Source organism: Chinchilla lanigera, unplaced genomic scaffold, assembly GCF_000276665.1.
Source record: "Chinchilla lanigera isolate Chin_1 unplaced genomic scaffold, ChiLan1.0 scaffold00005, whole genome shotgun sequence".
Taxonomy (NCBI): domain Eukaryota; kingdom Metazoa; phylum Chordata; class Mammalia; order Rodentia; family Chinchillidae; genus Chinchilla; species Chinchilla lanigera.
Genome location: NW_004955406.1, coordinates 33,227,700 through 33,252,021, shown reverse-complemented (window position 1 = coordinate 33,252,021; position 24,322 = coordinate 33,227,700). Strand labels below are relative to the sequence as shown.

At 33.3% G+C, this 24,322-nt stretch overlaps 1 protein-coding gene across 2 annotated transcripts in view; it reads left to right on the top strand.

Moving 5' to 3' along the window:
* Positions 1-24,322, top strand: part of Kcnt2 (potassium channel, sodium activated subfamily T, member 2) — a 360,773-nt gene that overhangs the window by 189,321 nt on the left and 147,130 nt on the right. For both annotated transcript variants that reach the window (XM_005375111.2, XM_005375110.2), the window contains exon 13: positions 5,506-5,614. In XM_005375111.2, the coding sequence (XP_005375168.1) occupies positions 5,506-5,614 (109 nt within the window). The remainder of the gene's footprint in view (positions 1-5,505; positions 5,615-24,322) is intronic.

The window sequence follows — 24,322 nt, the reverse complement described above, 5'->3', positions numbered from 1 at the left end:
CTAATTCTGGTTATTAAATCCAGAAGTCTTTTTTAGAGTTTTGGGGGTCTTCTATGTAGTGTATCATGCTATCTGGAAGTAATGATAATTTAACTTCTTTCTTTCCTATCATTATTACTTTTATTCTTTGTCATTTCTAATTGCTCTGGCCAATGTTTTGAGAAGTGTGTTGAATAGGACTGGTGATAGTGGTCATCCTTGTCTTGTTCATCATTTTAGAGTGAAAGCTTTCACTTTTTGATCATTTAGTATGTTGCTGGCTGTTCATTGTTCATAGATAGCTTTTATCAGATTGAGATAAAGATCATCTATTCCAATTTTCTGTAGGGTTTTTATTATGAATGGGTGTTTGACTTTGTCAAGTGCTTTTTTGTATCTCATTTTCCATTTAATGCTCTACATATTCCTATGAAGTAAATATTGTTTTTGGTATAGGTCTGTGAAGTGAAAATGAGCATTAGGTTTCAGGGATGAGGTAGGACTGGCCCTTGCCTTAATAGAGCTCATAGTTCAGTGAAGAACAACTTAAAAATAGTAAAATTTATGTAAGTTTAGTGGAAGGAGAGGGCACATGAAGATTATAATGGTACAAAGTAACATGAATTTCATTCCTAGCTTATAGCAGTCAGAAGAAAGGGCTTCCTAATAAGTGACTAATTCCGCAGGAATAAGAGGAACAATGGGTAGGTTCTAGCCAGAAATGTATGTCTTGGACAAATTATTCCATGTGAGAAATGCTACAGCCTCAAGAAGGGACAATGTGCGTTATCTCTGGAGTAAAGAAGATAAAACCTGGGGAAGTAGTTTGAGGAGAGTTTAATAAAGGGTCTTATAACATTTATTTAAGAATTTGGACCAGATGCTAATAGTAAAGAAACCCTTCCATTTCTAAGCAGTCTGATATAATTACATTTAGTTTGAAAGGACATTACATGTGACAAGAACAAAAAATAGTGAAACAAACCTCATGAACTTGAGATAGGCTGACTTGCAGGCTGTTTCCCTTGTTCTATCCCATAAGTGGTACTAGGGCTAGAGAGAAATGGAAATATTACAACAATATTTAGAAAGAAATGGACATATTATAGCAATATTTAGAGATTATAATCAACGAGTTCAGAGAACCAGCTAATGTAAGGAAAATAAGCCAGAGATATTGAGGATTTGTCGTCTGATGGTATTGTCTTTTGGGAAAAGGAAGAATTATCAGCAGGAAGGTGAGTTAGGGTTAGGGTTAAGAAGGTCAAAAGACAACCTAGGACATTGTATAGACAAGCAAAAATAATCCTCAGAGAACCAATCCTTCACAAGTGAAATGCTGCCAAGGTTCAAATAAAATAAGAATAGTGAGTTGTACAAGTGAACTTTTCCAAAAGCAAAACTTTTATCATAAGAACCAGATCTATAGTAACTTTTTGATACTTTTTTTGAAATTTATAGTAAACCTGAGAGCACAAGGCTTTTGTTTCCTTTTTCTATCAGATAAATTTTATTGATCTATGATTGCATTCAATTTCACTAACTCTATTTTGTGTTAATTCCATTCTTCTGATTTTTTGTTTTTTCTCCGGTACCGGGAACCGAACTCACGACCTTGCGTTTGCCAGGCAGGCGCTTTTGCCGCTGAGCTAAATCCCCAGCCCCTGTTAATTCCATTCTTCTTCAAAACCCACCCAGTAAATATTTTTCAGTAACATTAGGTTCTTGTATTTAATTTTAAATATTTTTAAAATATTTGCTGAAGTTTTCTATTTTTATTTTTTCTACCATATTTTCCAATACCTCTGATCATAACTCTAACACTAGCTTTTAGTCTTATTCTATTAATATAACACCCAGATCACCTAGAGTCTAGAATCTGTTGGTTGTCATTTTGTTTGCTTTCTGTGAAAACAGGGCACATTTCCTTGGCATTTCATATGCTGAGTAAGTTTGTATTGTTTTTTCCGTATGGTGGAGCTTTCAATCCTTTTGTATTCCTCTGACAAGTATTTATGTTCTTGTTTTAATTTTGTTCAACTCAAAGTGCAAACTTTGTCACTCCTGAAGTTGGCAGTGGTTCATGTTTCAGTTCAGATCACATTTATTCTCCTCCAGATAGGCATGGTTCATAGGTTAGTCAAAGATACTTAAATTTATGATCATAATTTATGGCTTTCCTTTGCCTCTCACTTTTCCTAACTTTACAGTGTTTGTGATTGCTCCAGGCTCCACTCTGTATTTTTGGCATATTTGCTATGGAGCTTTTGCCTCCCTCTATTACTGTATTAACCACAGCTGCCCTCAGGTCAAAGCAGCAGAACAGAATTATGACATAATTTCTCTGCAACATTGGCCTGCCAGTGCTCATTTTTAAAGGCTCTTGTGTGGTTGTTTCATAGGTTTTATGCAGAGTTTAAAGTTATTTTCAAGAAGGACAATTGATGAAGAGCTTGCTCTTCTGTGTCTTTGGTAGATCTCTTAGCATCCTGTATCCCCTCCTTTATTATTGATGTATTTGTTGCTGATGTCAGCGTGCAAACTTTAGTTTAAAATCTTCTTGATAAGAAATTCATCCTTGCTCCTCACCTTTTATTTTTAATGTTTTTATTTGTATTATTAAGATGACTTGCATAAGAAAAAGTCCATGTACTTAATATTAACTAACTGCTAACCCTTACTGAGAGTTTTACATGTACTATCTTAGCAGTGCAGTCTTGTGAGCTATGAGGTCTCAACTTTTACAAATAAGGAGCTCTAACTTGTCCAAGTCCAGCTCTATATTGAGATGCAAAGCAGCACAATAATTCTAAAATTGCCCATTATCTTTAAAACAACCTAAAATAAATAAAATAAAATAAAGTTTTAAGAGGTATACTGACTTTTCCTCATTTTTCCTTTCCATTAAATTTTGTACTTCTGGTGAAAGAAACAACAATGCCATTAAATTATCTCCAATTTTCCTATCACAGATTTAAAAGCATGCTACATGAATGAACAGATATACATTTGATGAGTGTCAGTAGCATTTTTGCTGTTGTCAGGATTTCAGTGCTTGACTAGAGTTTCATACTGTCTGCTGCAGCTGTTCTGCTCTACTGTTCACCAACTTTCATGCAGTTAACATCACTGTCTTAGTCTGGGCTGCTGTAACAAAATTTGATAGAGTGGGTGGCTTATAAATAATGGAAATTTATTTCTGAGAGCCCTTCAGACTCTGAAGTGCAAGGTCAGTGTGCTAGCAGACTCAGTGTCTGGAGAGGATTGTCTTCTCTTCACTGTCTGTGTCCTCACGTGTCTGCAGGGCTTGGAAAGTGTCTAGGGTCTCTGCAAGAAGATCATGAATCTTGCCGCTATGGAGAATTCGTGACCCAATCACTACACCCCTAAGCTGCATCTCCAAATACCTCACATAGAACTTAGTTTTAGTTAAATTAAACTAAATGAGATTAAATTAAATAAAGTGAACATCTAGGTGTGGTGGTGCACGCCTGTAATCCCAGCCCTGGGGAACTGAGGAGGCTGAGGCAGGAGGATCACCATGAGTTCCAGGCCAGCCTGGACTATATAGTGAGTTCAAGGCCAGCCTTTTGAACTGTGTAGCAAGGCTTTGTCTCAAAAACAAAAACAAAAGCTCAAACAACCAAAAATCTGAACATCTGTATGGGGCTATTTGCCTTGGTTTATTCAATTCATTAATAATTCTTTATGAGGTGAGGGCTGTGTGTAAGATTTCCTGTTAAGCATCAATTGGAGTCTCATTTTTAGTCTTAGTGTCATAATTTTTCAATATATTTTACCATATCTGAGCACTTTTTTCTCTACATGCCCCTCCCAACACAGTCAAAATCCTTTTATCAGTACAGTTACACAGGTAAGGTAGGCTAAGGTGTTAGTTACATGCATGGTTACTGTATTTGTCTTTGCCAAAGTTTCTAAATTTTGTAATATTATGAAGATTGAGTCCTATAGTAGTTGTGCTCCAGTTCTGTAAGCTATTGACTCACAGAAATTTTTAGGAGAAATTATTTTTAATTTTATCTAGATACTCCTTTCTTTTTTTTGAATTTTATTTTAAAGAGAAAAAAATCCATAAAAAACAATGATACAGAATTTCAAAACACAATAACAGGAGATTAACAATGGTTAATATGCTGCCTATTGTTATCTTCTAAGTAGTTGGTCAGATTACAAGATACAGACAAATTAAACAATTTAAACACAAAACATTCTTTTTGATAAACTAATAGAAATTAGCAGTATAATTATCTTAGCTATCTTGTGTGTGTATATATATTTTTTTCTTTAACCTTCTTTTCTCCTTTCATCCAATCTCAGTTTTTCTTTTCTTTTGAGTAGTTTCTTCCCCTTTCACAATATCTTCTGTATGTTTTGGATCTTATTTACTCTTTCAGCTTCTTACACTAGAGAGACAATATGGTGTTTACACATGTGAGTTTGATTTATTTCACTTATGAGTATGGTCTCAAGTTGCATCCACTCACCTATAAAAGCCTTGCGTTTATCATTCTTCATAGCTGAATGGTACTCCACTGTATCAATATAACACATCTTTTTTATCCATTCCTTGTTTGATGGGCATTTGAGTTGTTTCCAAGTTTTAGTTATTATAAATTGTACCGCTATAAATATGGGTGCACATATATCACTGTGGTATGATGCTTCTCATTCTTCTGGGAAAATATCCAGAAGGGGAATAGCTGGGTCGAATGGGACCTCAAATCCTAGTTTTCTGAGGAATCTCCACACTGATTTCTATAGTGATTGTACCAGTGTATACTCCCACCAACACTGAAAAAAGGGTTCCTTTTTTGTGGGATTCCTTTTCTTCACAACCCCACCAGCATTTCTTACTGGTTGATTTATTGATGATGGGTGAGATGGAATCTAACTGTTGCTTTAATTTGCATCTCTTGAATGACCAAGATGTTGAACATTTTTTCATATATTTATTTGCCATTTGTATTTCTTCATCTAAGAAGTGTGTATTCATCTCAGATGCCTAATTGTTGAATTGGGTCTTTGAATTTGGGAGGCCTGATTTTTTTTCTTTTTTTAGTTCTGTATATGTTCTAGATAGAAGTCCTGTGTCTGAGGGACGGTTGGCTAAATTTTTTCCCACTATGGGTTTTCTTTTCACTCTGTTGGTGATTTCTTTTGATGTCTAAAAACTTTTTAATAGGAAAGTAATACTGGAGGACAAAGTAGGTAGAAATCTTGAAGACATGGGGTAGATAGAGAGTTCATGAACAAAATACTCTCTTAATCTCTGCTAATTTTATAATTACAAGCAGTTAGCATTGATTATATTAGGTATTGTTACTTCCTGTACTGAAATAATTTATGTTCTCAAAAATGAATTCTTGCAATGAATTATTCTGTGTGTTATTTTTTAACTTGGAGTGTGACCATTTAACAACTGATTTCTTGATTATTTTTACTTTGTACCCTATAAACACGTAAATTTACCTCAAGGTACTTGAACTCTTCATCTTTTCCTTTCAGGATCACCAAACTATTTTGAGAGCATGGGCTGTGAAAGATTTTGCTCCTAATTGCCCTTTGTATGTCCAGATACTAAAGCCTGAAAATAAATTTCATATCAAATTTGCTGGTAAGTTTTTATCTTGAAGGAGATTCTTTGAATTACTACCTCAAACTCACATACGTCTTCGATAGTGAAAGGTTTTCCTTTTAATCATATATTTGTAAAATAAGTTCTTCACCTTAATATATGGTCAGAAAATATTTTGGGGTGAGTCTGCAGTTTTTTTATATAAGTACTGATTTTAGCATCTGAATGTATTGGGTTCCTTTGTAAATAAATAAATTAATGACATATTTTTTACCTAATATAAAAATACTCATTTATTCTTAAGTTTACACATAAGTTATACTTTAGGCTAAAATAGATATAAATTTACCAGGCATTAGAATAATATATTAAAATGTTTTTATGTATGATAAAAAAGATTCAGTTCGGGGTATGGAATTTGGAAGAAATCCAAGAAAAAGATACATGTAAACTTTCAGTGGAGGCCAGACTTTTAAAAGAATTCATCACATGAAATTTTACTTTGAATTGATTGGAAACTGAACAAAATGCCTGGCTTGATGATATAAACTATTTTTTATCTAGGCAGTAATTTATGCACATAGTGTTTTTTCCCACAAACATAATGACCATGAGGTGCTTTATACTATATCTCATTTTAGTAGTTTAAAGCTTCAAAATTTATAAAATTTTAGTCATTTATCAACAATATATATTTCCTTCAAAAGTTGTGTTCACATTTCTTAAAAATACTCAGTAGTATATTATACCCAACTACAAATTTCTAACCTCTGAGAATTTTCAAATAGTGATGAGAAAACCATGAATTTGTTAGTATGCACTTTTCAGTGTCTCCTATATTCCAGCTTAACACAAATGACATAATCAAGTCTTTTACAAAGTATAAAATAAGTGTATAATGGCTCTCAATTTTGTCTGCATATTATTGTGTCTTTGGAATCTTTTTTAAAAATATTCTCTACAGAAATTCTGACGTAAATGATCTGAGATGATTCTACATACATGTCTTAAGTCTATTTCCTAAACTGAAAATTAATAGTACTTTTGTGGAAAATTTTGTGAATTAAATGGGAAAATGTATGTAAAGCCTCCATCTACTATATGTTACATCTATAATTAGCATTACATACACTTCAGTTGTTTATCTAAAAGGACTTTTATAGTAAACTGCCTTATTTTGATTTTTAATTAGCAAAGGGAATATTTTTGAAAAAAATTCATTTTACTTGATAATGATTGTTCTGACAAACTTTTTAGGGCTTCAGTAATGACACAAAAACTGGAAAAAATGCTAAAAAATAGGATTTCAAATTTCCATGCCACTGTTTAGCTAGGCTAAATAATTGGTATTGTGATCCCCATTTTCCTCTTTTGTTGGAAGGCAATAAATGCATACGATGCTGTCTCTCTTCCACCAGTGCAGGTTAGCAATAAAGGTCAACTACTAACGCCCAAAGTATTTGAAGTGTTCAATAAATGAGCACTGAATCTAAATCATAAAACAACGTATACTTTGTGAAAGCAATTTGTAATTTTTCTTTCTGGTACTGGAAACCGAACTCAGGACCTTGCCCTTGCCAGGCAGGTGCTTGTGCCGCCACATCCCTGGCCCTTAATTTGTAATTTTAAACATATTGTAATAAAATGCAGAACAGCCTTCAGTTCTGCCTCCCTTTTTTTTTACCAAACCATTGATCTGTTCCCTATGGACGCATCATACTTGCTTTTATTAACAAAAACATAAAAGACTGTTTTGCTATTCCTTCAAATCTTTTGTCATGATATTGATAAACTTTTAAAAATGAATGACTTATTTAAATTTCTATTCTATAAATTATGTCAGTATTCCCCATTTCAAAATCTTTTACAATATCTTTTAGTACTGTCTTGAATTTCTTTATAGCCGATACTCCAACATTTCAGAAGAGCTAATTTTATAGTGTGAAAAGATGAAGGCACCCTCATTGCACAAAAAGGTCTTTAAAAATGATGGATGGATGAGGCTATTAACCCAATATAATGCATTTTACATCTCAGCATGCAGTTAAAAAATTATGGAATTTATCTTTCAAAAGGCAATGGGTTAAGCTGTCACTTGGTTTGTGTCATAGATTAATAAAGTAATGGACCTCAAGGAAGCATGCTCCCTTGAAGTGGTAAAATCAGTCCCACCTCCTTCAATATGGCCTTGCCTTGTGGTTGGTTTGACTAACATAATGTTGCAGAGAACACCAGAAGCCCAACATTAAAAGGCTAGTCAGCTTCTGATTTTCCCTTATTTGGAACACTGCCCATGGACTACAGGTGCCAGAGCTACTTAGCTTCTCTAAGGATGAAAATGAACATGGAAAGTTAACCTCGTCCACCCAGGTATGCCATCTGTCCAGTCCTAATTTTTCAGCCATCTCAAAGAATCATGTGAACGCCCCACATTCTGAGAAACAAAATAAAATAAAATATTGGTCATTCTTTTTTTTTTTTTACTTTTCATTTTAAAGAAAATAACAACATAGACAAAAACAAAACAACACAAAAACAATAAAAATGATACAGAGTTTTAAAACAAAATGGTAGGAATTAACAGTGGTTGTTATATTACATATTGTTGTCTTCAAAAAAGTTGCTCGGATAACCAAATGTAAGAATGCAAGACTGATCAAACCATTAAAGAGAATAAAAAATAATTGAAAAAACATTAGAAATGATACAAAGCTTAACTAAATAAGATGGAAGGAATTCACCAGTGTTGGTTGTATTGCATACTGTTTTCTTCAAATTAGTTGTTCGGATTACCAGATACAAGCATACAAAATTGATCAAAAAAATTAAGCATTAACTGTTCCTTTCAGTAAACCAATAGATATCAGCACTACAGGTATTCTAGCTATCCTTCTATATATTTTTACCTTCTTTTTATCTTTCTTTTTCTCCTTTCCCTCATCCCAGGTTTTCCTAGTATCATATTGTCTCCCTAGTGTAAGAATATGAAAGAGTAAATAAAACCTAAAAGGTACAATAGATATTGCGAAAGGGAAAGAAATTGCTCAAATGTTCGTTCACTTTTAATAAGCTGCTAAGTATTTGGTTTATAAATTAATGTTAATTAATTAAACATTAATGTTTTTATAAGTTTATTTATTTTCTGTTGGTACATCTTTGCAGCACATAACAATTCCATTCCCTGTGGGAAGTTGGTACCTGTACACCACACTTCTTAATTCTTTTTTTTTAAAATCTCTTCTCCTTTTCTTCTTTACCCTTTCTCCTTGTCTTAGTCCACTTGCCTTTTGCAAAAGAGCTATCTCTTTTCTTTTTCTTTTTCTTTATATTTTGTGTTTCTCACATAAAAGAAATCATGTGATAGTTAAAGTTATGTGTCTAATTTATTTCACTTAACATTATGGTATTCATGTACATCCATTTTCCTATAAATGACTCAAGTTTATCACTCTTTATAGCAGAGTAGTACTCCATTGTGTATAAATACCACCTTTTCTTTATCTATTCATCTGTTGATGGAAATATAGGCTCCTTCCTCAATTTAGCTATTCTGAATTGCTGCTATAAGCACGGGTATGCACATGTTACTCTAGCATGAAATCTTAAACTCTTTCAGGAAGATGTTTGGAAGTGGAAAAGCTAAGTCAAGTGGAATTTCTAGTTTTAGTTTTTTGAGAGATATCTATCCTGAATTTCATAGTGGTTGTACTAGTTTGCAATTTCTTGAGCAATGTATCCAGGTTCACTCGCCGACACCCACAGCCTGTCCAGTATTTATTATTTAATTTCTTCATGATAGCTATTCTTTCTGGAGTAAAGTGCAGTGTCAGTGTTGTTTTAATTTGTGTCTTGTTAATGCCGAACATTTTCATCTGTTTACTTGCCATTTGAATTCACCTGTGAAGTATCAGGTCGCGTCAGTTGTCCATTTTTAATTTTTTTACTTTGGGGTCATCTAATTTTTTAAATTGTTTGTATTTCCTAGATATTAGTCCTTTATCTGAGGATTGTTGGCAAATTTTTATTTCCATTTTGCAGATTATGTCTTCATTCTGCTGGTGTTTGCTGTGCAGTAAGCTTTCAATTTCATGTATTTTCATTTGTTGATTATTAGTATTATTTCTTGTATAATTTGGGCTCTGTATAAAGGTCCTTGCTATGTCTGCAAGAGCTTTAACTGTTTTATCTTCCATCAGATTATGTTTGTTTTCTAACATTTAGATCTTTGATCTGTTTTGACTTTAGTTTTGTACATCTAAATTAGCGTCTAGATTTTATGGGGAAAACTAGTTTTCCCAGCATCATTTGTTAAAGAAGTTATCTATCCTGCAGTATAGGTTTTTGCCTCCTTTGTCAAAGATCAGACACTTGAATACTTCTGGAGTCATTTCTGTGTCCTCTATTCTGTTTCACTGATACCCTTGTCTTTTTTTTGCTAAAAATGGGCTACTTTATCGCTGTAGCTTTATAGTACAATATTACATGAGCTTGAGATTGTGATGCCTCCTGCTTTGTTGTTTTGCCCAAGATTGCAGACTGGTAATGACAGTTGTGATATATATGATATATCATGACATGTATAATTGCTTTCATTCTAAATCATATTCCATTGATAATATTATTATTGTCTTTGTATTCTTTTACATATAAATAATCAGTATTTCATTTTCTACAAAATGTAGAATAAGACATTTTTATTTCCATTCATTTAGTAGCTTCTTTAACCTACCTAAAATAGTGGAATATTTACCACGAGTAAAATTTATGCACTTGTTAATGGCCTTGTTATTACAAGATGCATGAAATGCAGAAACTTCAAAATTGAATTAGTAATCCAAACTAGTACATCAATTGAGTAACTGTTACTTTATATAAATCTACCATTGATATACCTTATGTATCTCCTCTGAATAGGCAACCATAGACAATCATTTAATAATTGAATTATTAAATGACTACTTGAGTGAATCTTACTTGAATCATTATCCTATTAATCACAATTATTTAGGCCACACATGAAACAGATGACAGAGGGAAAAATCCGTATAGATGTGGTTTCAGAAACACACAAACAGTTGAAAAACCTTCTTATTCCTATCAGCAAGAGAAGAAAGTGAAAACATGAGCCTAGAGGGAAGCAGGAAGAACAAATGTTCAGTAAAATAATAGTTACAGTATGACCCTAAGACATAGGGAGACTCAATGAACAAAACTATAGCTCATCAATAATTTAATTTTATGACTACACATTTTCAAACAAGCAAAGAAAGTTGGATCTTGGTCAATGAAAACCAAATTTACTTCCATGTATTTGCTCTGTTTATAATAAATGTGTCTAGGCATAATGGTTAAAGCAACAAATTCTTGAATGCGATATTCCTTTGTAAAATCTTTGTTGCTGTGTGTTATTAGCCATGTGATTTTAAGCTTCTTCATTTTGCTAAGTTAGAGCTTTAAAATTTACTTAAAAGGATGATAACAGAAACTGTCTCATATATAATTATTATTTTAAAACAATACTCAAAAGAAACACAGTCACCAGTAACAAATACCTTCAAATTAACTGTTTTCATTAATATCTTGAGTACATATTTCTTATCCTCATAATTATTATTATTTTTTTTTTTTTGCTGTACCGGGTATTGAACTCAAAACCTTGTGCTTGTCAGGCAGGCCATTATGCCACTGAGCTAAATCCCCAGCTCCCTCATAACTCATTTTGATTATACTTTTGTCTGGGAAAAGTTTCTGAGGATTGTTTGAAATATTTTACGCATAACTTACTATAGAAATTCAAAATTACATGATTGTGAACAAACTCATATTTTCCCATAGAATAGAAAAAGAAAGATAACTCTCCAATTCATTTTATGATGCTAAAATAGACTTGAACAAAGCTCACTAAGGAAAGTACTAGAAGTGACATTTAAATATAAATGTAATTGTTTCACACAGTTGAAAAATTATATAAAATATATTAGCAAAACAAACCAAGTAATGCATTTAAAAAAGTATGTACCATTACCTTGCTTAAATTATTGCAGAAATAGATTGTCATGCTAAAGGACTGTAATCTTATCATCATTTTAGTGGCTGCAGAAACTTACCTGAGAAAGAATTCAACAATCGTTCACAATTTGTAAAGAAAACAATTACTGTTGGAAAGCTACATACAAAGAACTCCTAACATAAGGCAAATTATCTTAAAAGTAATCCAGAAACTTCAAAATTGAATTTAGAAGCAAAACTAGTATAATAGTTTAATGTTATTTTATACAATATATATATATATATATATATATACTATATATTACAATATATAAACTAACTATGACTTTATACAGTATATATACTATATTGTGATCACATTTTGAAAGTAAGTCTGTAAAGTTAGTTTCAAATATGGGTGACCACCTAAAATAAATTTTTACCTTTGAGGGCCATTTTATTTTTCAACTTCATTCAAATTTTTTCTTGGAATTCTTGAGAATGTCTATAAATTTTGAAAAACTAAGAGAGTAAACATCAGAAAGTGAAAAATAAATTTGCTATTGTCCACATATTAACATATTCTTGACAATGCAAATAAATTTTCTTTTCTCTGTATCTATTTTTATTAGGGAATGTCATCTACTTTTATTATTTCCAAAATTAAATCCCTCCTTCAGTGTTTACTATAAGCTTACTATTTTATTTCCAACTGCATAGTCACTATCCCCTATCAGGTGCTTAATAGCCACTACAAAATTAACATATCCAAAAACATTTACTGATTTTCCACTACTTAAAGTCTGTTTCTTACCCATTTTTCCCAGAAAAAACTTACATCATTCTTGCAGCTACTGCATGCTTGTAGCTCCTTCTCTGAGACAATCCTGGTCCATGCCATGATTACCTGTTGCTTAGCTATTCCAAGACACTTTGTTTTCAGCTTTTCCTGGACATTTGTAAATTGAGATGTACATTCACTACCGCTCGTCACATTTCCTAGCACCTCTGTAACAGCGATTGCTATTTGGTTTTACAGTAGGAGCTACATCTTCACACTGCTGATGTTTTAGTGTACTGATGCCAAACTAATAGCATTTTACATTATCATTGTTTATAAATATTCCTTTATTGTAGATTATTTTTGTCAATATTCTCCTTTCAAAAGTCAAATAGTAATGCAACTTTGGTTATAAAACATTTTTACCAGTGAGATATATTTTTATTAGTGCAATATTTCTCTAAGAAGTGGCATTTCATCCTGAAACGTATGACAGAGGTAATGACAGTTTCACTGAGCTACGATTAACATAAAATGTAGTTATATAACATCTTATATTCTTTGTAAAACTCTTGGGGGGATCAATCATTCTAGTAAAATCTCTCCAAGATCAAATATATGATGTAAATGCAAAAAAGTATGTTGAGCTCTTCATAAATAGTTTACAATTCATTGCAAAACCATGATAAAAAACCCCCCAAATTAGTTCTGTTTTCATATTTCTATGGGTTGAAAGTCAGTCACACTGAAATCGCGCATATATTTCTTTCTCCATTCACCCTTTCAAAAAGTGCTAAAGGCACTCTCCTGCACACAGCACATACCAACATAAGGAAACAAAAGTGTGTTTTTACTAAAAAAAGAGAGCTCAAAAGGCCTTTAAAATTCTTAAATGACTTTTAAGAACAAACTGTGCTCTCTAATTAAGAAATTTCACCTAAATAAAACTTTGCTGTTTTTCTCCTAGTAAGAGGAAGTTACCCAGAAAATCAGTGGGAGATGATATCACGTTATATGAGTAAATTAATAGCTAAATTTAGGCTAACATCCTCTATTACCATCTTCTAAGTAGAATATTGTCATCTGTGAATGTTTGGTTCTTTATTATCCTTAACTAATTTTATTCCAACTTTTGGGTCATCTGAAATTTTCCCACTTCATTTTAATAAATATCAACATCAGTTTATAAATTTTCATTCACAAGCAGGAGTAAAGGACATAAAAATCTATTAGTGAATGAAATTGTGAATTGTCTATGGGTTTTAATTTCCATGTTTTTATTATGTTATATACATAACAAAATTTTATTATTGTACATGAATGAAAGGAAGAATCATTTTCAATAATAAAATGTTTACTGAATGTAATAGTTTTTATTGGACAATCAAAACATGCCTAGATGAATGAATCATTACAGTAGAACTCCAAAGGAAAATCTTCGAGTAATTAGCAACATTAATTATAATAAGAAGTTAAATATATATCACATATCTATATTGTAGCAATGTCACTGGTAATATTGTAAAACATATTTTTCTTATGTAGATATCATGACTACAATTATGAAAACAATTTAATACAATTTAATACACACACACACATCATAGAGAAATGATTTCACCAGAAAATGATGGCTTTGTCTCAGCTTAGCAGCCATTTATTTTTTACTGAAATACCAGAGATATCAAAGCCTTACTTTTTCCTACCCAAAAAAGAGAATGTGAGAAAATTTCCAAGCAATGTAAATATTGGAAATTATCTTAGCTGTTTCTAAATAACATATGGATGTGCAGGCTTGACTTTCACCAAATGGTGCAGTGTGAGTTTTTCATGCCGAATGATTGCTTTATTTCCCATACACCACCCACATAGACATCTTCACAAATTTCATTCTTACATCCTACTTAAGTATATAATGGTTTAAATTTTTATATTTCAAAATATAAAACACTATAATTTTTAAAATTTGCTACTTCTGATGGAATTTTTTTTAAGTTTTATGTTACTGCGTAGATCGTCACAAACTACTTAACATAAGATCATGCTGAATCCCAACCCTACCAGGAAAGACCTTCGATTGTCTTCTGTTTTTTCTTGGTATCTTCTGGGAAAAGAAAACAAACTTACAATTTTAAAACAATGAAAAAACATATCCCTTCTACCTACATTCAACAGTATTAAAATTTTGCCACATTTGCTTAATCTCAATACACATATATTTTTACTTCAGCGTGTTTCTCCTGAAAATAAAAAATTTCTACTCTATGTCCACACTATCACTTTTACCCCTAAGTGGATGAACAGTAATTCTATGAATCTAGTTCATATTAAAATATTGTCAGTTGTTCTCAAAATTTACAGTAATTTTTAAAATTAGGTATTAAAACACTTTTCATTAGCTCATCATTTCCTTTTGTTTTCATTAATATAGCTTTAGATTTACAAAAGAGTAGTACAGATAGCACAGTGTGTGTTCCCTATCCCCTTTGTACTTCCTCTAATGTTAATGTCTTATGTAAGCATGGTCAGTTCTGTCAAAACAAAATTAGTTTTTGCTTAAAATATGTTGTTGGATTTCACTCTTCCTAACAAAGCTAATTTAAATAACTCTTTTTTGGTAACATTTAAAATTTCAGGGGCTGGGGATTTAGCTCAGCAGCAAAAGCGCCTGCCTGGCAAGCTCAAGGTCGTGAGTTCGGTTCCTGGTACGGGAGAAAAACCAAAAAAAAAAAAAAAAATTTCAATATGAGGTCCAGTTACTTAGCCCAATTTTCTGTTCCGGTTACTCGCTTTGACACTTGATTGGCTTCACGCCGCACATCAGGGTTTCAGTCCTTGTGAGCCACATGTATTTAATCAACTCAAAGCACCTTTATGTTTTCTCCATTATTTATCCCAGCTTCATGGTACTAAACAGCATGGATTGTTCATTCTGTTTCCAAAATGGCAGCCTAGTCTATCACAAACTAGACCTATGAAATTTGGCCTATAGAGTAGATCTTTGATGTAAGTGTTTTGTGTAGAAGACCAGGTATGTCTCCTTTTACTCTCAACAGCTGTGAGCAGTTAGTGCTCTAGGTCCTGGTGATACAATGATGTATAAGAAAATCTTTCCCTGTGGCAACTTTTCTTGTTTTCTTTACTTACAACTTTTAAAAATGACCAAGGCAGTGCACTTTTATGTACTGTCTAGGAAAGCATTCCAACTATACCTTCTACATACAGTTTGTTTGCACCTTGTCATCCTCCTTTTTCCACATCATCACCCTCATTGTATACCAAATCACACAATTCCAGTTAGGTCCTAGCTTGGTTAGGTGTTGCTTGGTGATTTAAGTCAATCTGATACATGTACAATAGATAATCATTTCGTGGTGAAATGGTTGTTGACAGTTTGAAAATGTCTCTTAAAATGCAAGTTTTAACCTCAAGAAAGTAACTTCTTAGTAACAGTATAGCCAGTAACTAAAGATGACAATTATTACAATGAGTTGTTTATTTATCATTGCCTTAGATCATACTATTTGGCCACTTCATAATGTGCATACATGTACACATGTAAATAAATAAATGTGCATGTATGTGTGACTATGAATTAGGTTTTACCAAGGTATTAGAATTTTGTTGGAGAAGCAATGAGAGGCTAATAAAAGTTTTAGATGAAGGCATAAGTTTTACCTAGATAAGAAAGTAATTCTGGGAAAATATTGAGTGCAGTGGAGAGGAAAAGAAAATCCTCAAAGGGGCCATCATTTAGGAAGCTATTATAGTTGTTCAGGTGAGAGAGACTGAAAAATTGAACCAGAGTGGTGATAATAGAAATAGAGAGTGAGAAGAGATTCATGAAACACTTTATATATATCCTGTTGACTTAATAATGAATTGACTACAAGTGAAAAAGTAAATTATAGAATTATTTCAGTTTATCTTTTTAATGCTCAGCTTTTTATAACTTCTAAATTAACAAAAATTTCATTTCCTAGCTATTTGGTTTATAGGTGCTCAGATATCTGTTTTTATGGTAACAAAAGAGTTTCTTATTTGTAGTCTCTCCACTGAAAGTGCAATGCTTGACCCATAGTATTTTATTGCTGTACCATACAAAATAGCTATAAAGAATGCTTAAAAGTAATACTTTAATAAATTAAAAATGTGCCAGACTATTTGAATATTTTGCAAATATTAATTAATATTTGATCATATTGAAACACACGAGGAAGAACTGCAGAGTAGGGGGTGAAATATATTAGAGCTCCATAAAATTAAAATGTTTTCCTATAATTTCTTCTGAGTCATAGGCCACAGGTGCATAAAGAGAAAATTTGAAGGCCAGGCTAAAGCAAGTGAGGAATCATAAGTAGAATAATCCTCAGAGAACAAACATGGTTGAGAAATCTTACACTTTAAACACACATAGAGAAGAGAGGTTGGTAACTTGCCAGGGCATTTGAAATATGGTTTGCTAGTAACCATAAGCAAACCAGAGATATGGTTTGCTAGTAAAGTAGAACTATTTCTAGAATGAAGGTTATTCTAAACATGTAAGTATTAATTTTCTCTTGCTACATAACAAATGACCAGTATCTTTTTAGTTTAAAACAACATAAATTTACTATCTGTTAGGTTCTATGGGTCAAGATTCCAGCAATCAGTTGTCTGGTTCCTCTGTTTAGCATCTCAGTAGTAGGCATTGGAGACATCCCAAGGGTTTGTAACCTTCACTGAGGATAGGGTTCTTCCAAGTTCACTATTTTTAGGAGGTTTTAATTCCTGGGTGATATAAAACTAAGATTCCTGCTTGTAGAAGTTACTTTTCATTCTTTGTCCCAAAACTCTTTCTACAAAATGTTCATGTCTTTCTTCAAAGCCAACAAGATGGTGGTCTTGACCCTCTCTTTCCGGAAGATAAGTCCTTCTTTTTAGGTCAAGGCACACTAAAAAATCTCTTTTTCTATCAATTCAACGCCAACAGAATCACCTTTGTTATGCATTACATAACTTAATCACAACAGTATAGTTATATCATATTTATGTGCACTGGGCAAATTTAAGAACGTTGTGCAAGATGTGACACCAGAACCAAAAATATTAGAGACCATCATAAGACTGTTTTTGAAAAGCTTTATTAAACAGAAAATAAACAAAGAAACATGCTTTAGCCAGATGTGATGGTACACACAATCCCAGCCACTTCGAAGAAGAGTCTGAGCAATTCAATGAGATCCTATCTCAAAATAAAATATAAAATGGGCTGGGAAATTCATATAGTGGTAGAGCACTTCTGAGTTTATTCTGTAGTATCAAAACAAAACAAAAAATAAAATACAAGTAGTAAGTGTGCAGCTAATCTTACTAAAATGAACCCCTGTATTTTTAAAGAATGGAACACGATCTGAACATTATATAAAGTAAAATTCACATTGGCTAGTATCAAATAAAAAATTGCTAAATATTTCAATAAGCAGGAAATTCTAACTTATGGTCATTTAGATAGGAATTAAATCTTTTCTACATAAATGCACTTCAAAGAAAATAGAATAGGGAACAGTTTTCTTCTGATCTATGAAGTCAACCTTATTTGATTAAGCCAAAGCCAGGAAAACAAAATTATAGAATAATACTTATGAACCAAGGTGCAAAACTCTTCAACAAATCAAATTAGTTGATATATAGAAATAGCATATTTGGACCAAGTGAGGTTTATCTCAGGGCTAAGAAAATCGGTACATTTACAGATTGGATAAAATTCAACATATTTGTGCAGTAAATTAAAAATACTGCAGAACCACATCAGTAGATGTACTAGGAACGTTTTATTTTTTAACATGTCTGTATCCATTCTTCATACAAATTTATGAAGTGTAGAAGTAGAAGAAGACCAATATCATATTTTCATTATGTGTGAAGATTTTATTTATATGGTGGAAACTTAATATTGAGAAAAACTCCAAGATGTCCACTCTTACTACTGTTCACTTTGTACTGATGGTCTTGTGTGATAAAGAAGGAAAAAGAAATAAAACAAATCCATTGGAAAGGAAAGAGTGAAAGTGTCTTTATTCATAGTTTAAATGAACATTTCCCTAAAGATTTGAATGAATTTATCAAAACTAGTATAATTAGTAAATGATTTAGGAAGAAAAGATAAATTACATATTTCTATACTTGTAATGATAAATTAGAAATTTAAATTAAATAGAACCTTTGTAATTGTCACAACAGTATGAAATACTTAATGAAAATTTACATCTATGTAATACAAAGTGAAAAATAAGTATTTCTGAAAGAATTTCTAAAGAGATCTTAATAGACTGAAGAATGTACCAGTTTCATGGGCCTTAAAATTCAATATTCTTACCATGTTAATTCTACCCAAATTAATGTATAAAATCAGAAATATATTGAGCTGCACAAAAATTTAGATGCAAAGACATTCATTATGATGTTTTACATAGAAATAATTGGAAAAAGGAGCAAAATATTGTAGTATATGAGGATGAACACATGAAGTGTTTCTATATTGAATTCAGTATTGTATAAATATGCTTGTCTTAGCTTCCTCTCAATGTTGACACAAAATACCAGCCATTGAAAGTTAAAGTGCAAAAATTTATTTACTGAAGTTTGTAGATTTCAGTCCATAATGGGCTGGTGCCAGGTTAGGGTGGCACAGCAGAAGGGCATTATGGAGAACAGTTCTTGGCACCCACAGTGTAGCAAAAGCAGCAGAGAATCTCAGCAGCCTTATTCTGTCTCTTATACTGTATCAAGGTCACTGGAATTAGATTGGTGCCAAGTCAATCAGTGGACTAACTTAGTAATCGCCCAGCCTTAATCACAGCACTCTTAATCTTAGCATTGAACCATCAACCACACACTCTAGATACAACCACCTCCAAAAAATTCCCATCTAAAACTGCATGAGATTTTTGGGGGACATCTTAGACAAGCCATAACATTCTGCCACTGGGCCCCCAAGATTCTTACACATTCACTATGCAAAAGGCACTTGGTCTGTCTCTAAGAGTTTCCAAATGTCCTAACACTTTCATCATTGCTTAAAAGGCAAAGTTCAAATTCTCCTCTGAGATTTAATGCAACTCAACTGTAAGCCCTTGTACAAATGAGAAGAAGGTTAAATCCTTCCAACATATAATAGTACAAGATAAATATTACCATTCCAAAAGATACATATAGGTTAATACAAAAGGATGAGATCAAAGGAAGTCCAAAATCCAGCAGGGCAAACATTAAATCCTGTAGCTCCATGTGCAGCATCCAAGGCAATCTGTGACAAGATGTGAACTCTGACGGCCTAGAATGGCTTCACCTCTACATCACTTCTGTTGGTGATAGCTCCTTTGGCCTCTCTGTTGGGCTCACTCTGCACCCTTGCAGTTTTCCACAGATGAACCATATTTCTAGCTTCTCCAAACTCTTGAGTTATCTACTGCACCTTCAGCTTCACTCACAGTTTCACACACTGCTCTCTCAGGGGCAAACTGCTTGGCTTCCAAGGCCTGGTCTCCCAGGCTGTTTTCTGAAAACTGGGTGGAAGCTTTCTTGATCCCACAACTCTTACATTTTGCATACACCTAAAACTGCACCATGTGAATGACACTAAGGTCTGCCACTAGCTGGAGTGGTAGCCAAACTTCCTTCTCTTTTGGCTGTAGGGGCCTAGTGTCTAGGAACTAAGTCCCAAGAAACAATTTCCATAGGCTACTGCCATTCTGGAACATGGTGCTCTTAGGCTCTTTTCTCCAAGCATTCTTTCACTTTTACATTTTTAAGGCAGCAAAGTGTGGAGTCCTGCTGCTTTTCTGTGATGCCCTGAGGCTGTCTCTTTTATTCTCTGTTCCTTCTCGGCAGTCAAGATCTCCTCTGATCTGTCTTTGCAGGCTGTAACTTTACTGGAGCTTCCTTTCTGGCAAAACTCACAATATTTTAAATCATTCTTCTGGGCTCTTTGCTCTTGCTTCTCATCATAAATCTGTCCAAAAGCCCTTACCGGCAGCTATGCCACTGCCTCAACATTAGAGTGCCTTGAAATTTCTTTTGCATGATTAATTAGTCTGCTTCCTTTAATCTTAGTCTCAGACAAAGTCTCTGGACTTGAGCAAAATGCAGAGAAACTTCTGCCAGGCTGTAACACATTATCTGGAGTCCACCAGCCAACGTAGTCCTTCTTCCCAGCAGAAAACCCCTGAGCCTTATCTTTATTGGCCTTTCTATCAGCCTTCTGGTCTTCCGAGCTCTGATCACAATCTCCCGTACAGTACAGTCTAAGGCATTCCAGTGCTAGTGTTTCACTGGCATCTCCAAACCTTTAGTAACTCTTGCTCTTCCAATAAGCCAGTTGAAATGGCTCTTGAGCCACAGGGCCAGGTAATGTCACAGCAATGACCCCACCTCTCAGATACTAAATTTTGTGTTAGTTACTTCTCTGTCATTGTTGAGACAAAATAGGTTTATTTAGCACACAATCTGTAGAGATTTCAGTCCATAGTTGGTCAGCTCCAAGGGATGCTGGCTTAGGAGAAGGGCATCCCAGATGAGAAATAGTTCATGGCAGTAGAAGATAGCAAAGAAGAAGAGACAAAGAAGAAAAGACATAGTGTGTTCAGGCTACCAGGATTAGGGTGGTGCCAAACCAATCAGTGCACTGATCCAGCAATCACCTACCCTTAATCCCAGTACTCTTAATCCTAACGTTGCATCATGAATCAATCACACACTTTAGATTCAGTCACCTTTGGAAAAAAAAAAAAACTATCTAAAACCGCGTGAGACTTTGGTGGACATCTAGACACAAGTTGTAACACTCTTCTTGCAATGTTTTAGAGGAACAGTACTGCCAAAGAGAAGTATAATGGATTATATATGACAGTCTTGTATTTGTATTTGGATTGTAGCTTGCCTGAAGGGATCAAATGAATCAAAGCATCTTTTCTCTTTAGTAAAGGAAATGTATAATCTTTTATCATTACACTTTCCATTTACCAACATTTATAGAAGGGAAATTTTACTGAGCACATGACTGTATTGTATGATTTCCTGAGATTTTTATCTGAAGCAGTTTTTTGTAGCTTCACTGCATATAAGTGGCACATAAATTTCAGTTGCAGAATATGACAGTTTCATACATGTATTTTATGAAATGATTTGCACAAGTTAATTAGCACAGTCCATCACCTCACTTAGTACCTTTATTATGTGTGTGGTTAGAATTTGCTGAGATATACTCCCAGAAAATTTCAAGTACAACATTTAATATTGTTAATTATATAATAGTGGCAGTTTTATAACATAGTAAAAATAACTGTCCTTGTTTACCTAATGTAGTGTTAGGCATAGTTATCCAAGGACTCAATTTCTTAAAGATAAGAGATTCAAACTCACGTGTCTTTAAATACATTGTTCCAAGTCAAGAACACTATAGGGTAACAATTACTAGTTTTCTGCTTAGTATTGCATTTTTGTCAGTATTAGGCTCTTATTTTATTCTTCATAGAATGCTTGATTCAAAAGATTCATTGTGTCATTTGCTTGACAAGAATTCCCTGAGAGTTAGAATGAAGAAAATACACAGCAGAAAATAGATCTAGTATTCCTGATTATCTCACATGATTCCAGTCTGATTTATACTATGCAAACCTTATGGTATCCAAATTCAATCTTCTTTTAATTTAGCTTACTAAATCATTGTTACTATTGATACACTTTCACCTCATGGAGAGTTCTAATGCAGTGCTCTTCCAAGTATGGCTCCCAAACAAATTTCATTTCAGACATGTACCAGTCACCACATGATATCAATAATTGAGAGTAGTTACCTGCAACCTTTGATAACAACTTCACCTTCTCTTGACTTCCAAGTGCATAATCAATATGTCGTCTCTTGGAAAGGCATTGTTTAATCTGGGTCATGTCGAAATCCTAAGTGAGTCATATACAATAGAGCTGCATGTGTCTGCAATGGGTTTGGAAATCACAATGAAGACTGTCCTTCACCATAAATAGCTTGAGAAGCATAAGCATTATTCTAAGGTATCATCAATATAGATTCTTTCTTTGCCTCAGTTCTTCTCCTCTTCCTGACCACTGCTGGAAAGAAAAGCCACACAGTGGGTAAACCCTTTACCACAGCACATGTTCAGACAGCACAACATTATTCTTTTTTTTTTTTTTTTTGGTTTTCTTCCGGTACCAGGAATTGAACTCACGACCTTGCACTTGCCAGGCAGGCGCTGTGCCACTGAGCCAAGTCCCCAGCCCCTGTTCTTAACATTGTGGATTTTTTTTTTTTTTAACATCACTTTCTTACTCCTGCAGTTATCATTTCACATTTTATCTCATGTGTACCTCTCAAATATATAGGAAGCCGACACATGAAAATTAACTCAAACTTTACAACTGTGTTTTTCTGATGTTAGTTTATTTTTGTTTATCACTTCTTGTTTTATTTTCCTTTATAATTAAAGGAATTCTCATCTCCGTGCTGGACCTCATTGGCTCATGTCTTGTCATCAATCTTGCAATATTTTTCTGTCCTTAATCTTCAAATCTTTCCTTGTTTAATTCATTTAAATGTAACATTTAGATGTCCTCCTACCTCTCCAAATTTATGTTTCAGAAAATTACCCCTGACACTTTTTTCCTTTGCCTTTGTACTGCTTTATCCTTCATTATTGCAAAATCCTACTTCAAACATCATTTCTTTAGGGATGGTTTTCTTTATTCTCCCAAAGCAGGGAAATGCCTTCTTATATCCTCTTTTAGCATTTGCACTTATTTTCTTTTTAGCATTTACAACAATTTTTATTTGCCACTAAAAATATCTCTCAAAACCTCTTTGTGTCAGTCACTGGCATGATTTTGCCCCAGCTACAATTTTGCTTTTTTTGTGATCAAAAAGGAATAAAATTCATTTTGAAGGCAAACTTGCCTACATTTCTCCAAAACTTTCCCATGACATGAGGAGCATCTGGGGAACTTAGTGGGTGTATTCTCTCCATTGTCAGTTTCAATTAATGGCTGTTATTGCCATTTGTTCATCTGTTAGGAAATAATTTTAAAGTGCTTTCAGGACAGGGAAAAGCTTTTGAATTCTGTTACCTATTTTAATTGCTTGTTTAGGCAATTTTGGAGTTATACACCTTTGTGGAGTTCTTTGCGGACATTTGAATTTAAATAAATGATTTGTGTAGGCAAACATTTGATTAATTATCTGAAAGCTATGCAACATAATATATATCATAGCTTTTCAAATGTAATATTTCATCTATGTATATATACATACATGCACATATATATATGTATCAGATATCATGAAGGCTGAAATATTATTTCATAGTATTATTATTACTAATACTATGCCTAACTATTTCATACTATTATTATTCAGCAAGAAAATAATACATTTAATAAAACTCAAATCATACCTCTGAAGAAAATAATTTTTGAAGTAAGTATTAAACCTACTGTTTTGAGGGCTGGAGATGTAGCTCAGAGGCACAGTGCCTGCCTGGCAAGTGTGAGGTCATGAGTTCGATTCCTGGTACCAAAAAATAAAAAAATAAAATAAAATAAAACTGCTGGTGTTTTTGAAGGGAAAGGAGAGGATTCGGGGAAAAAAAAAGAGTCAAAGTATATTCTGTGCAAGTAGAAGTTCTCTATGAAGAATATGATCACTATGTATATCCAAAATTAACAAAAAAATTACCAATAAAATTAGTACCAATAAAATTAACAAAAAAACCCTTGCTGTTTCACTAAGAAGTATAAAAAATGTAATGAAATTAAATGTGTTTTGGTCTAAGATGCAGGAGATTTGACCCCCTCTTTGAATAATTAGAATGACACATTCAGAAATTGAATCATGGGGGCTGGGGATTTAGCTCAGTGGCAAAAGCGCCTGCCTGGCAAGCGCAAGGTTGTGAGTTCGGTTCCCGGTACCGGAGAAAAAAAAAAAAAAA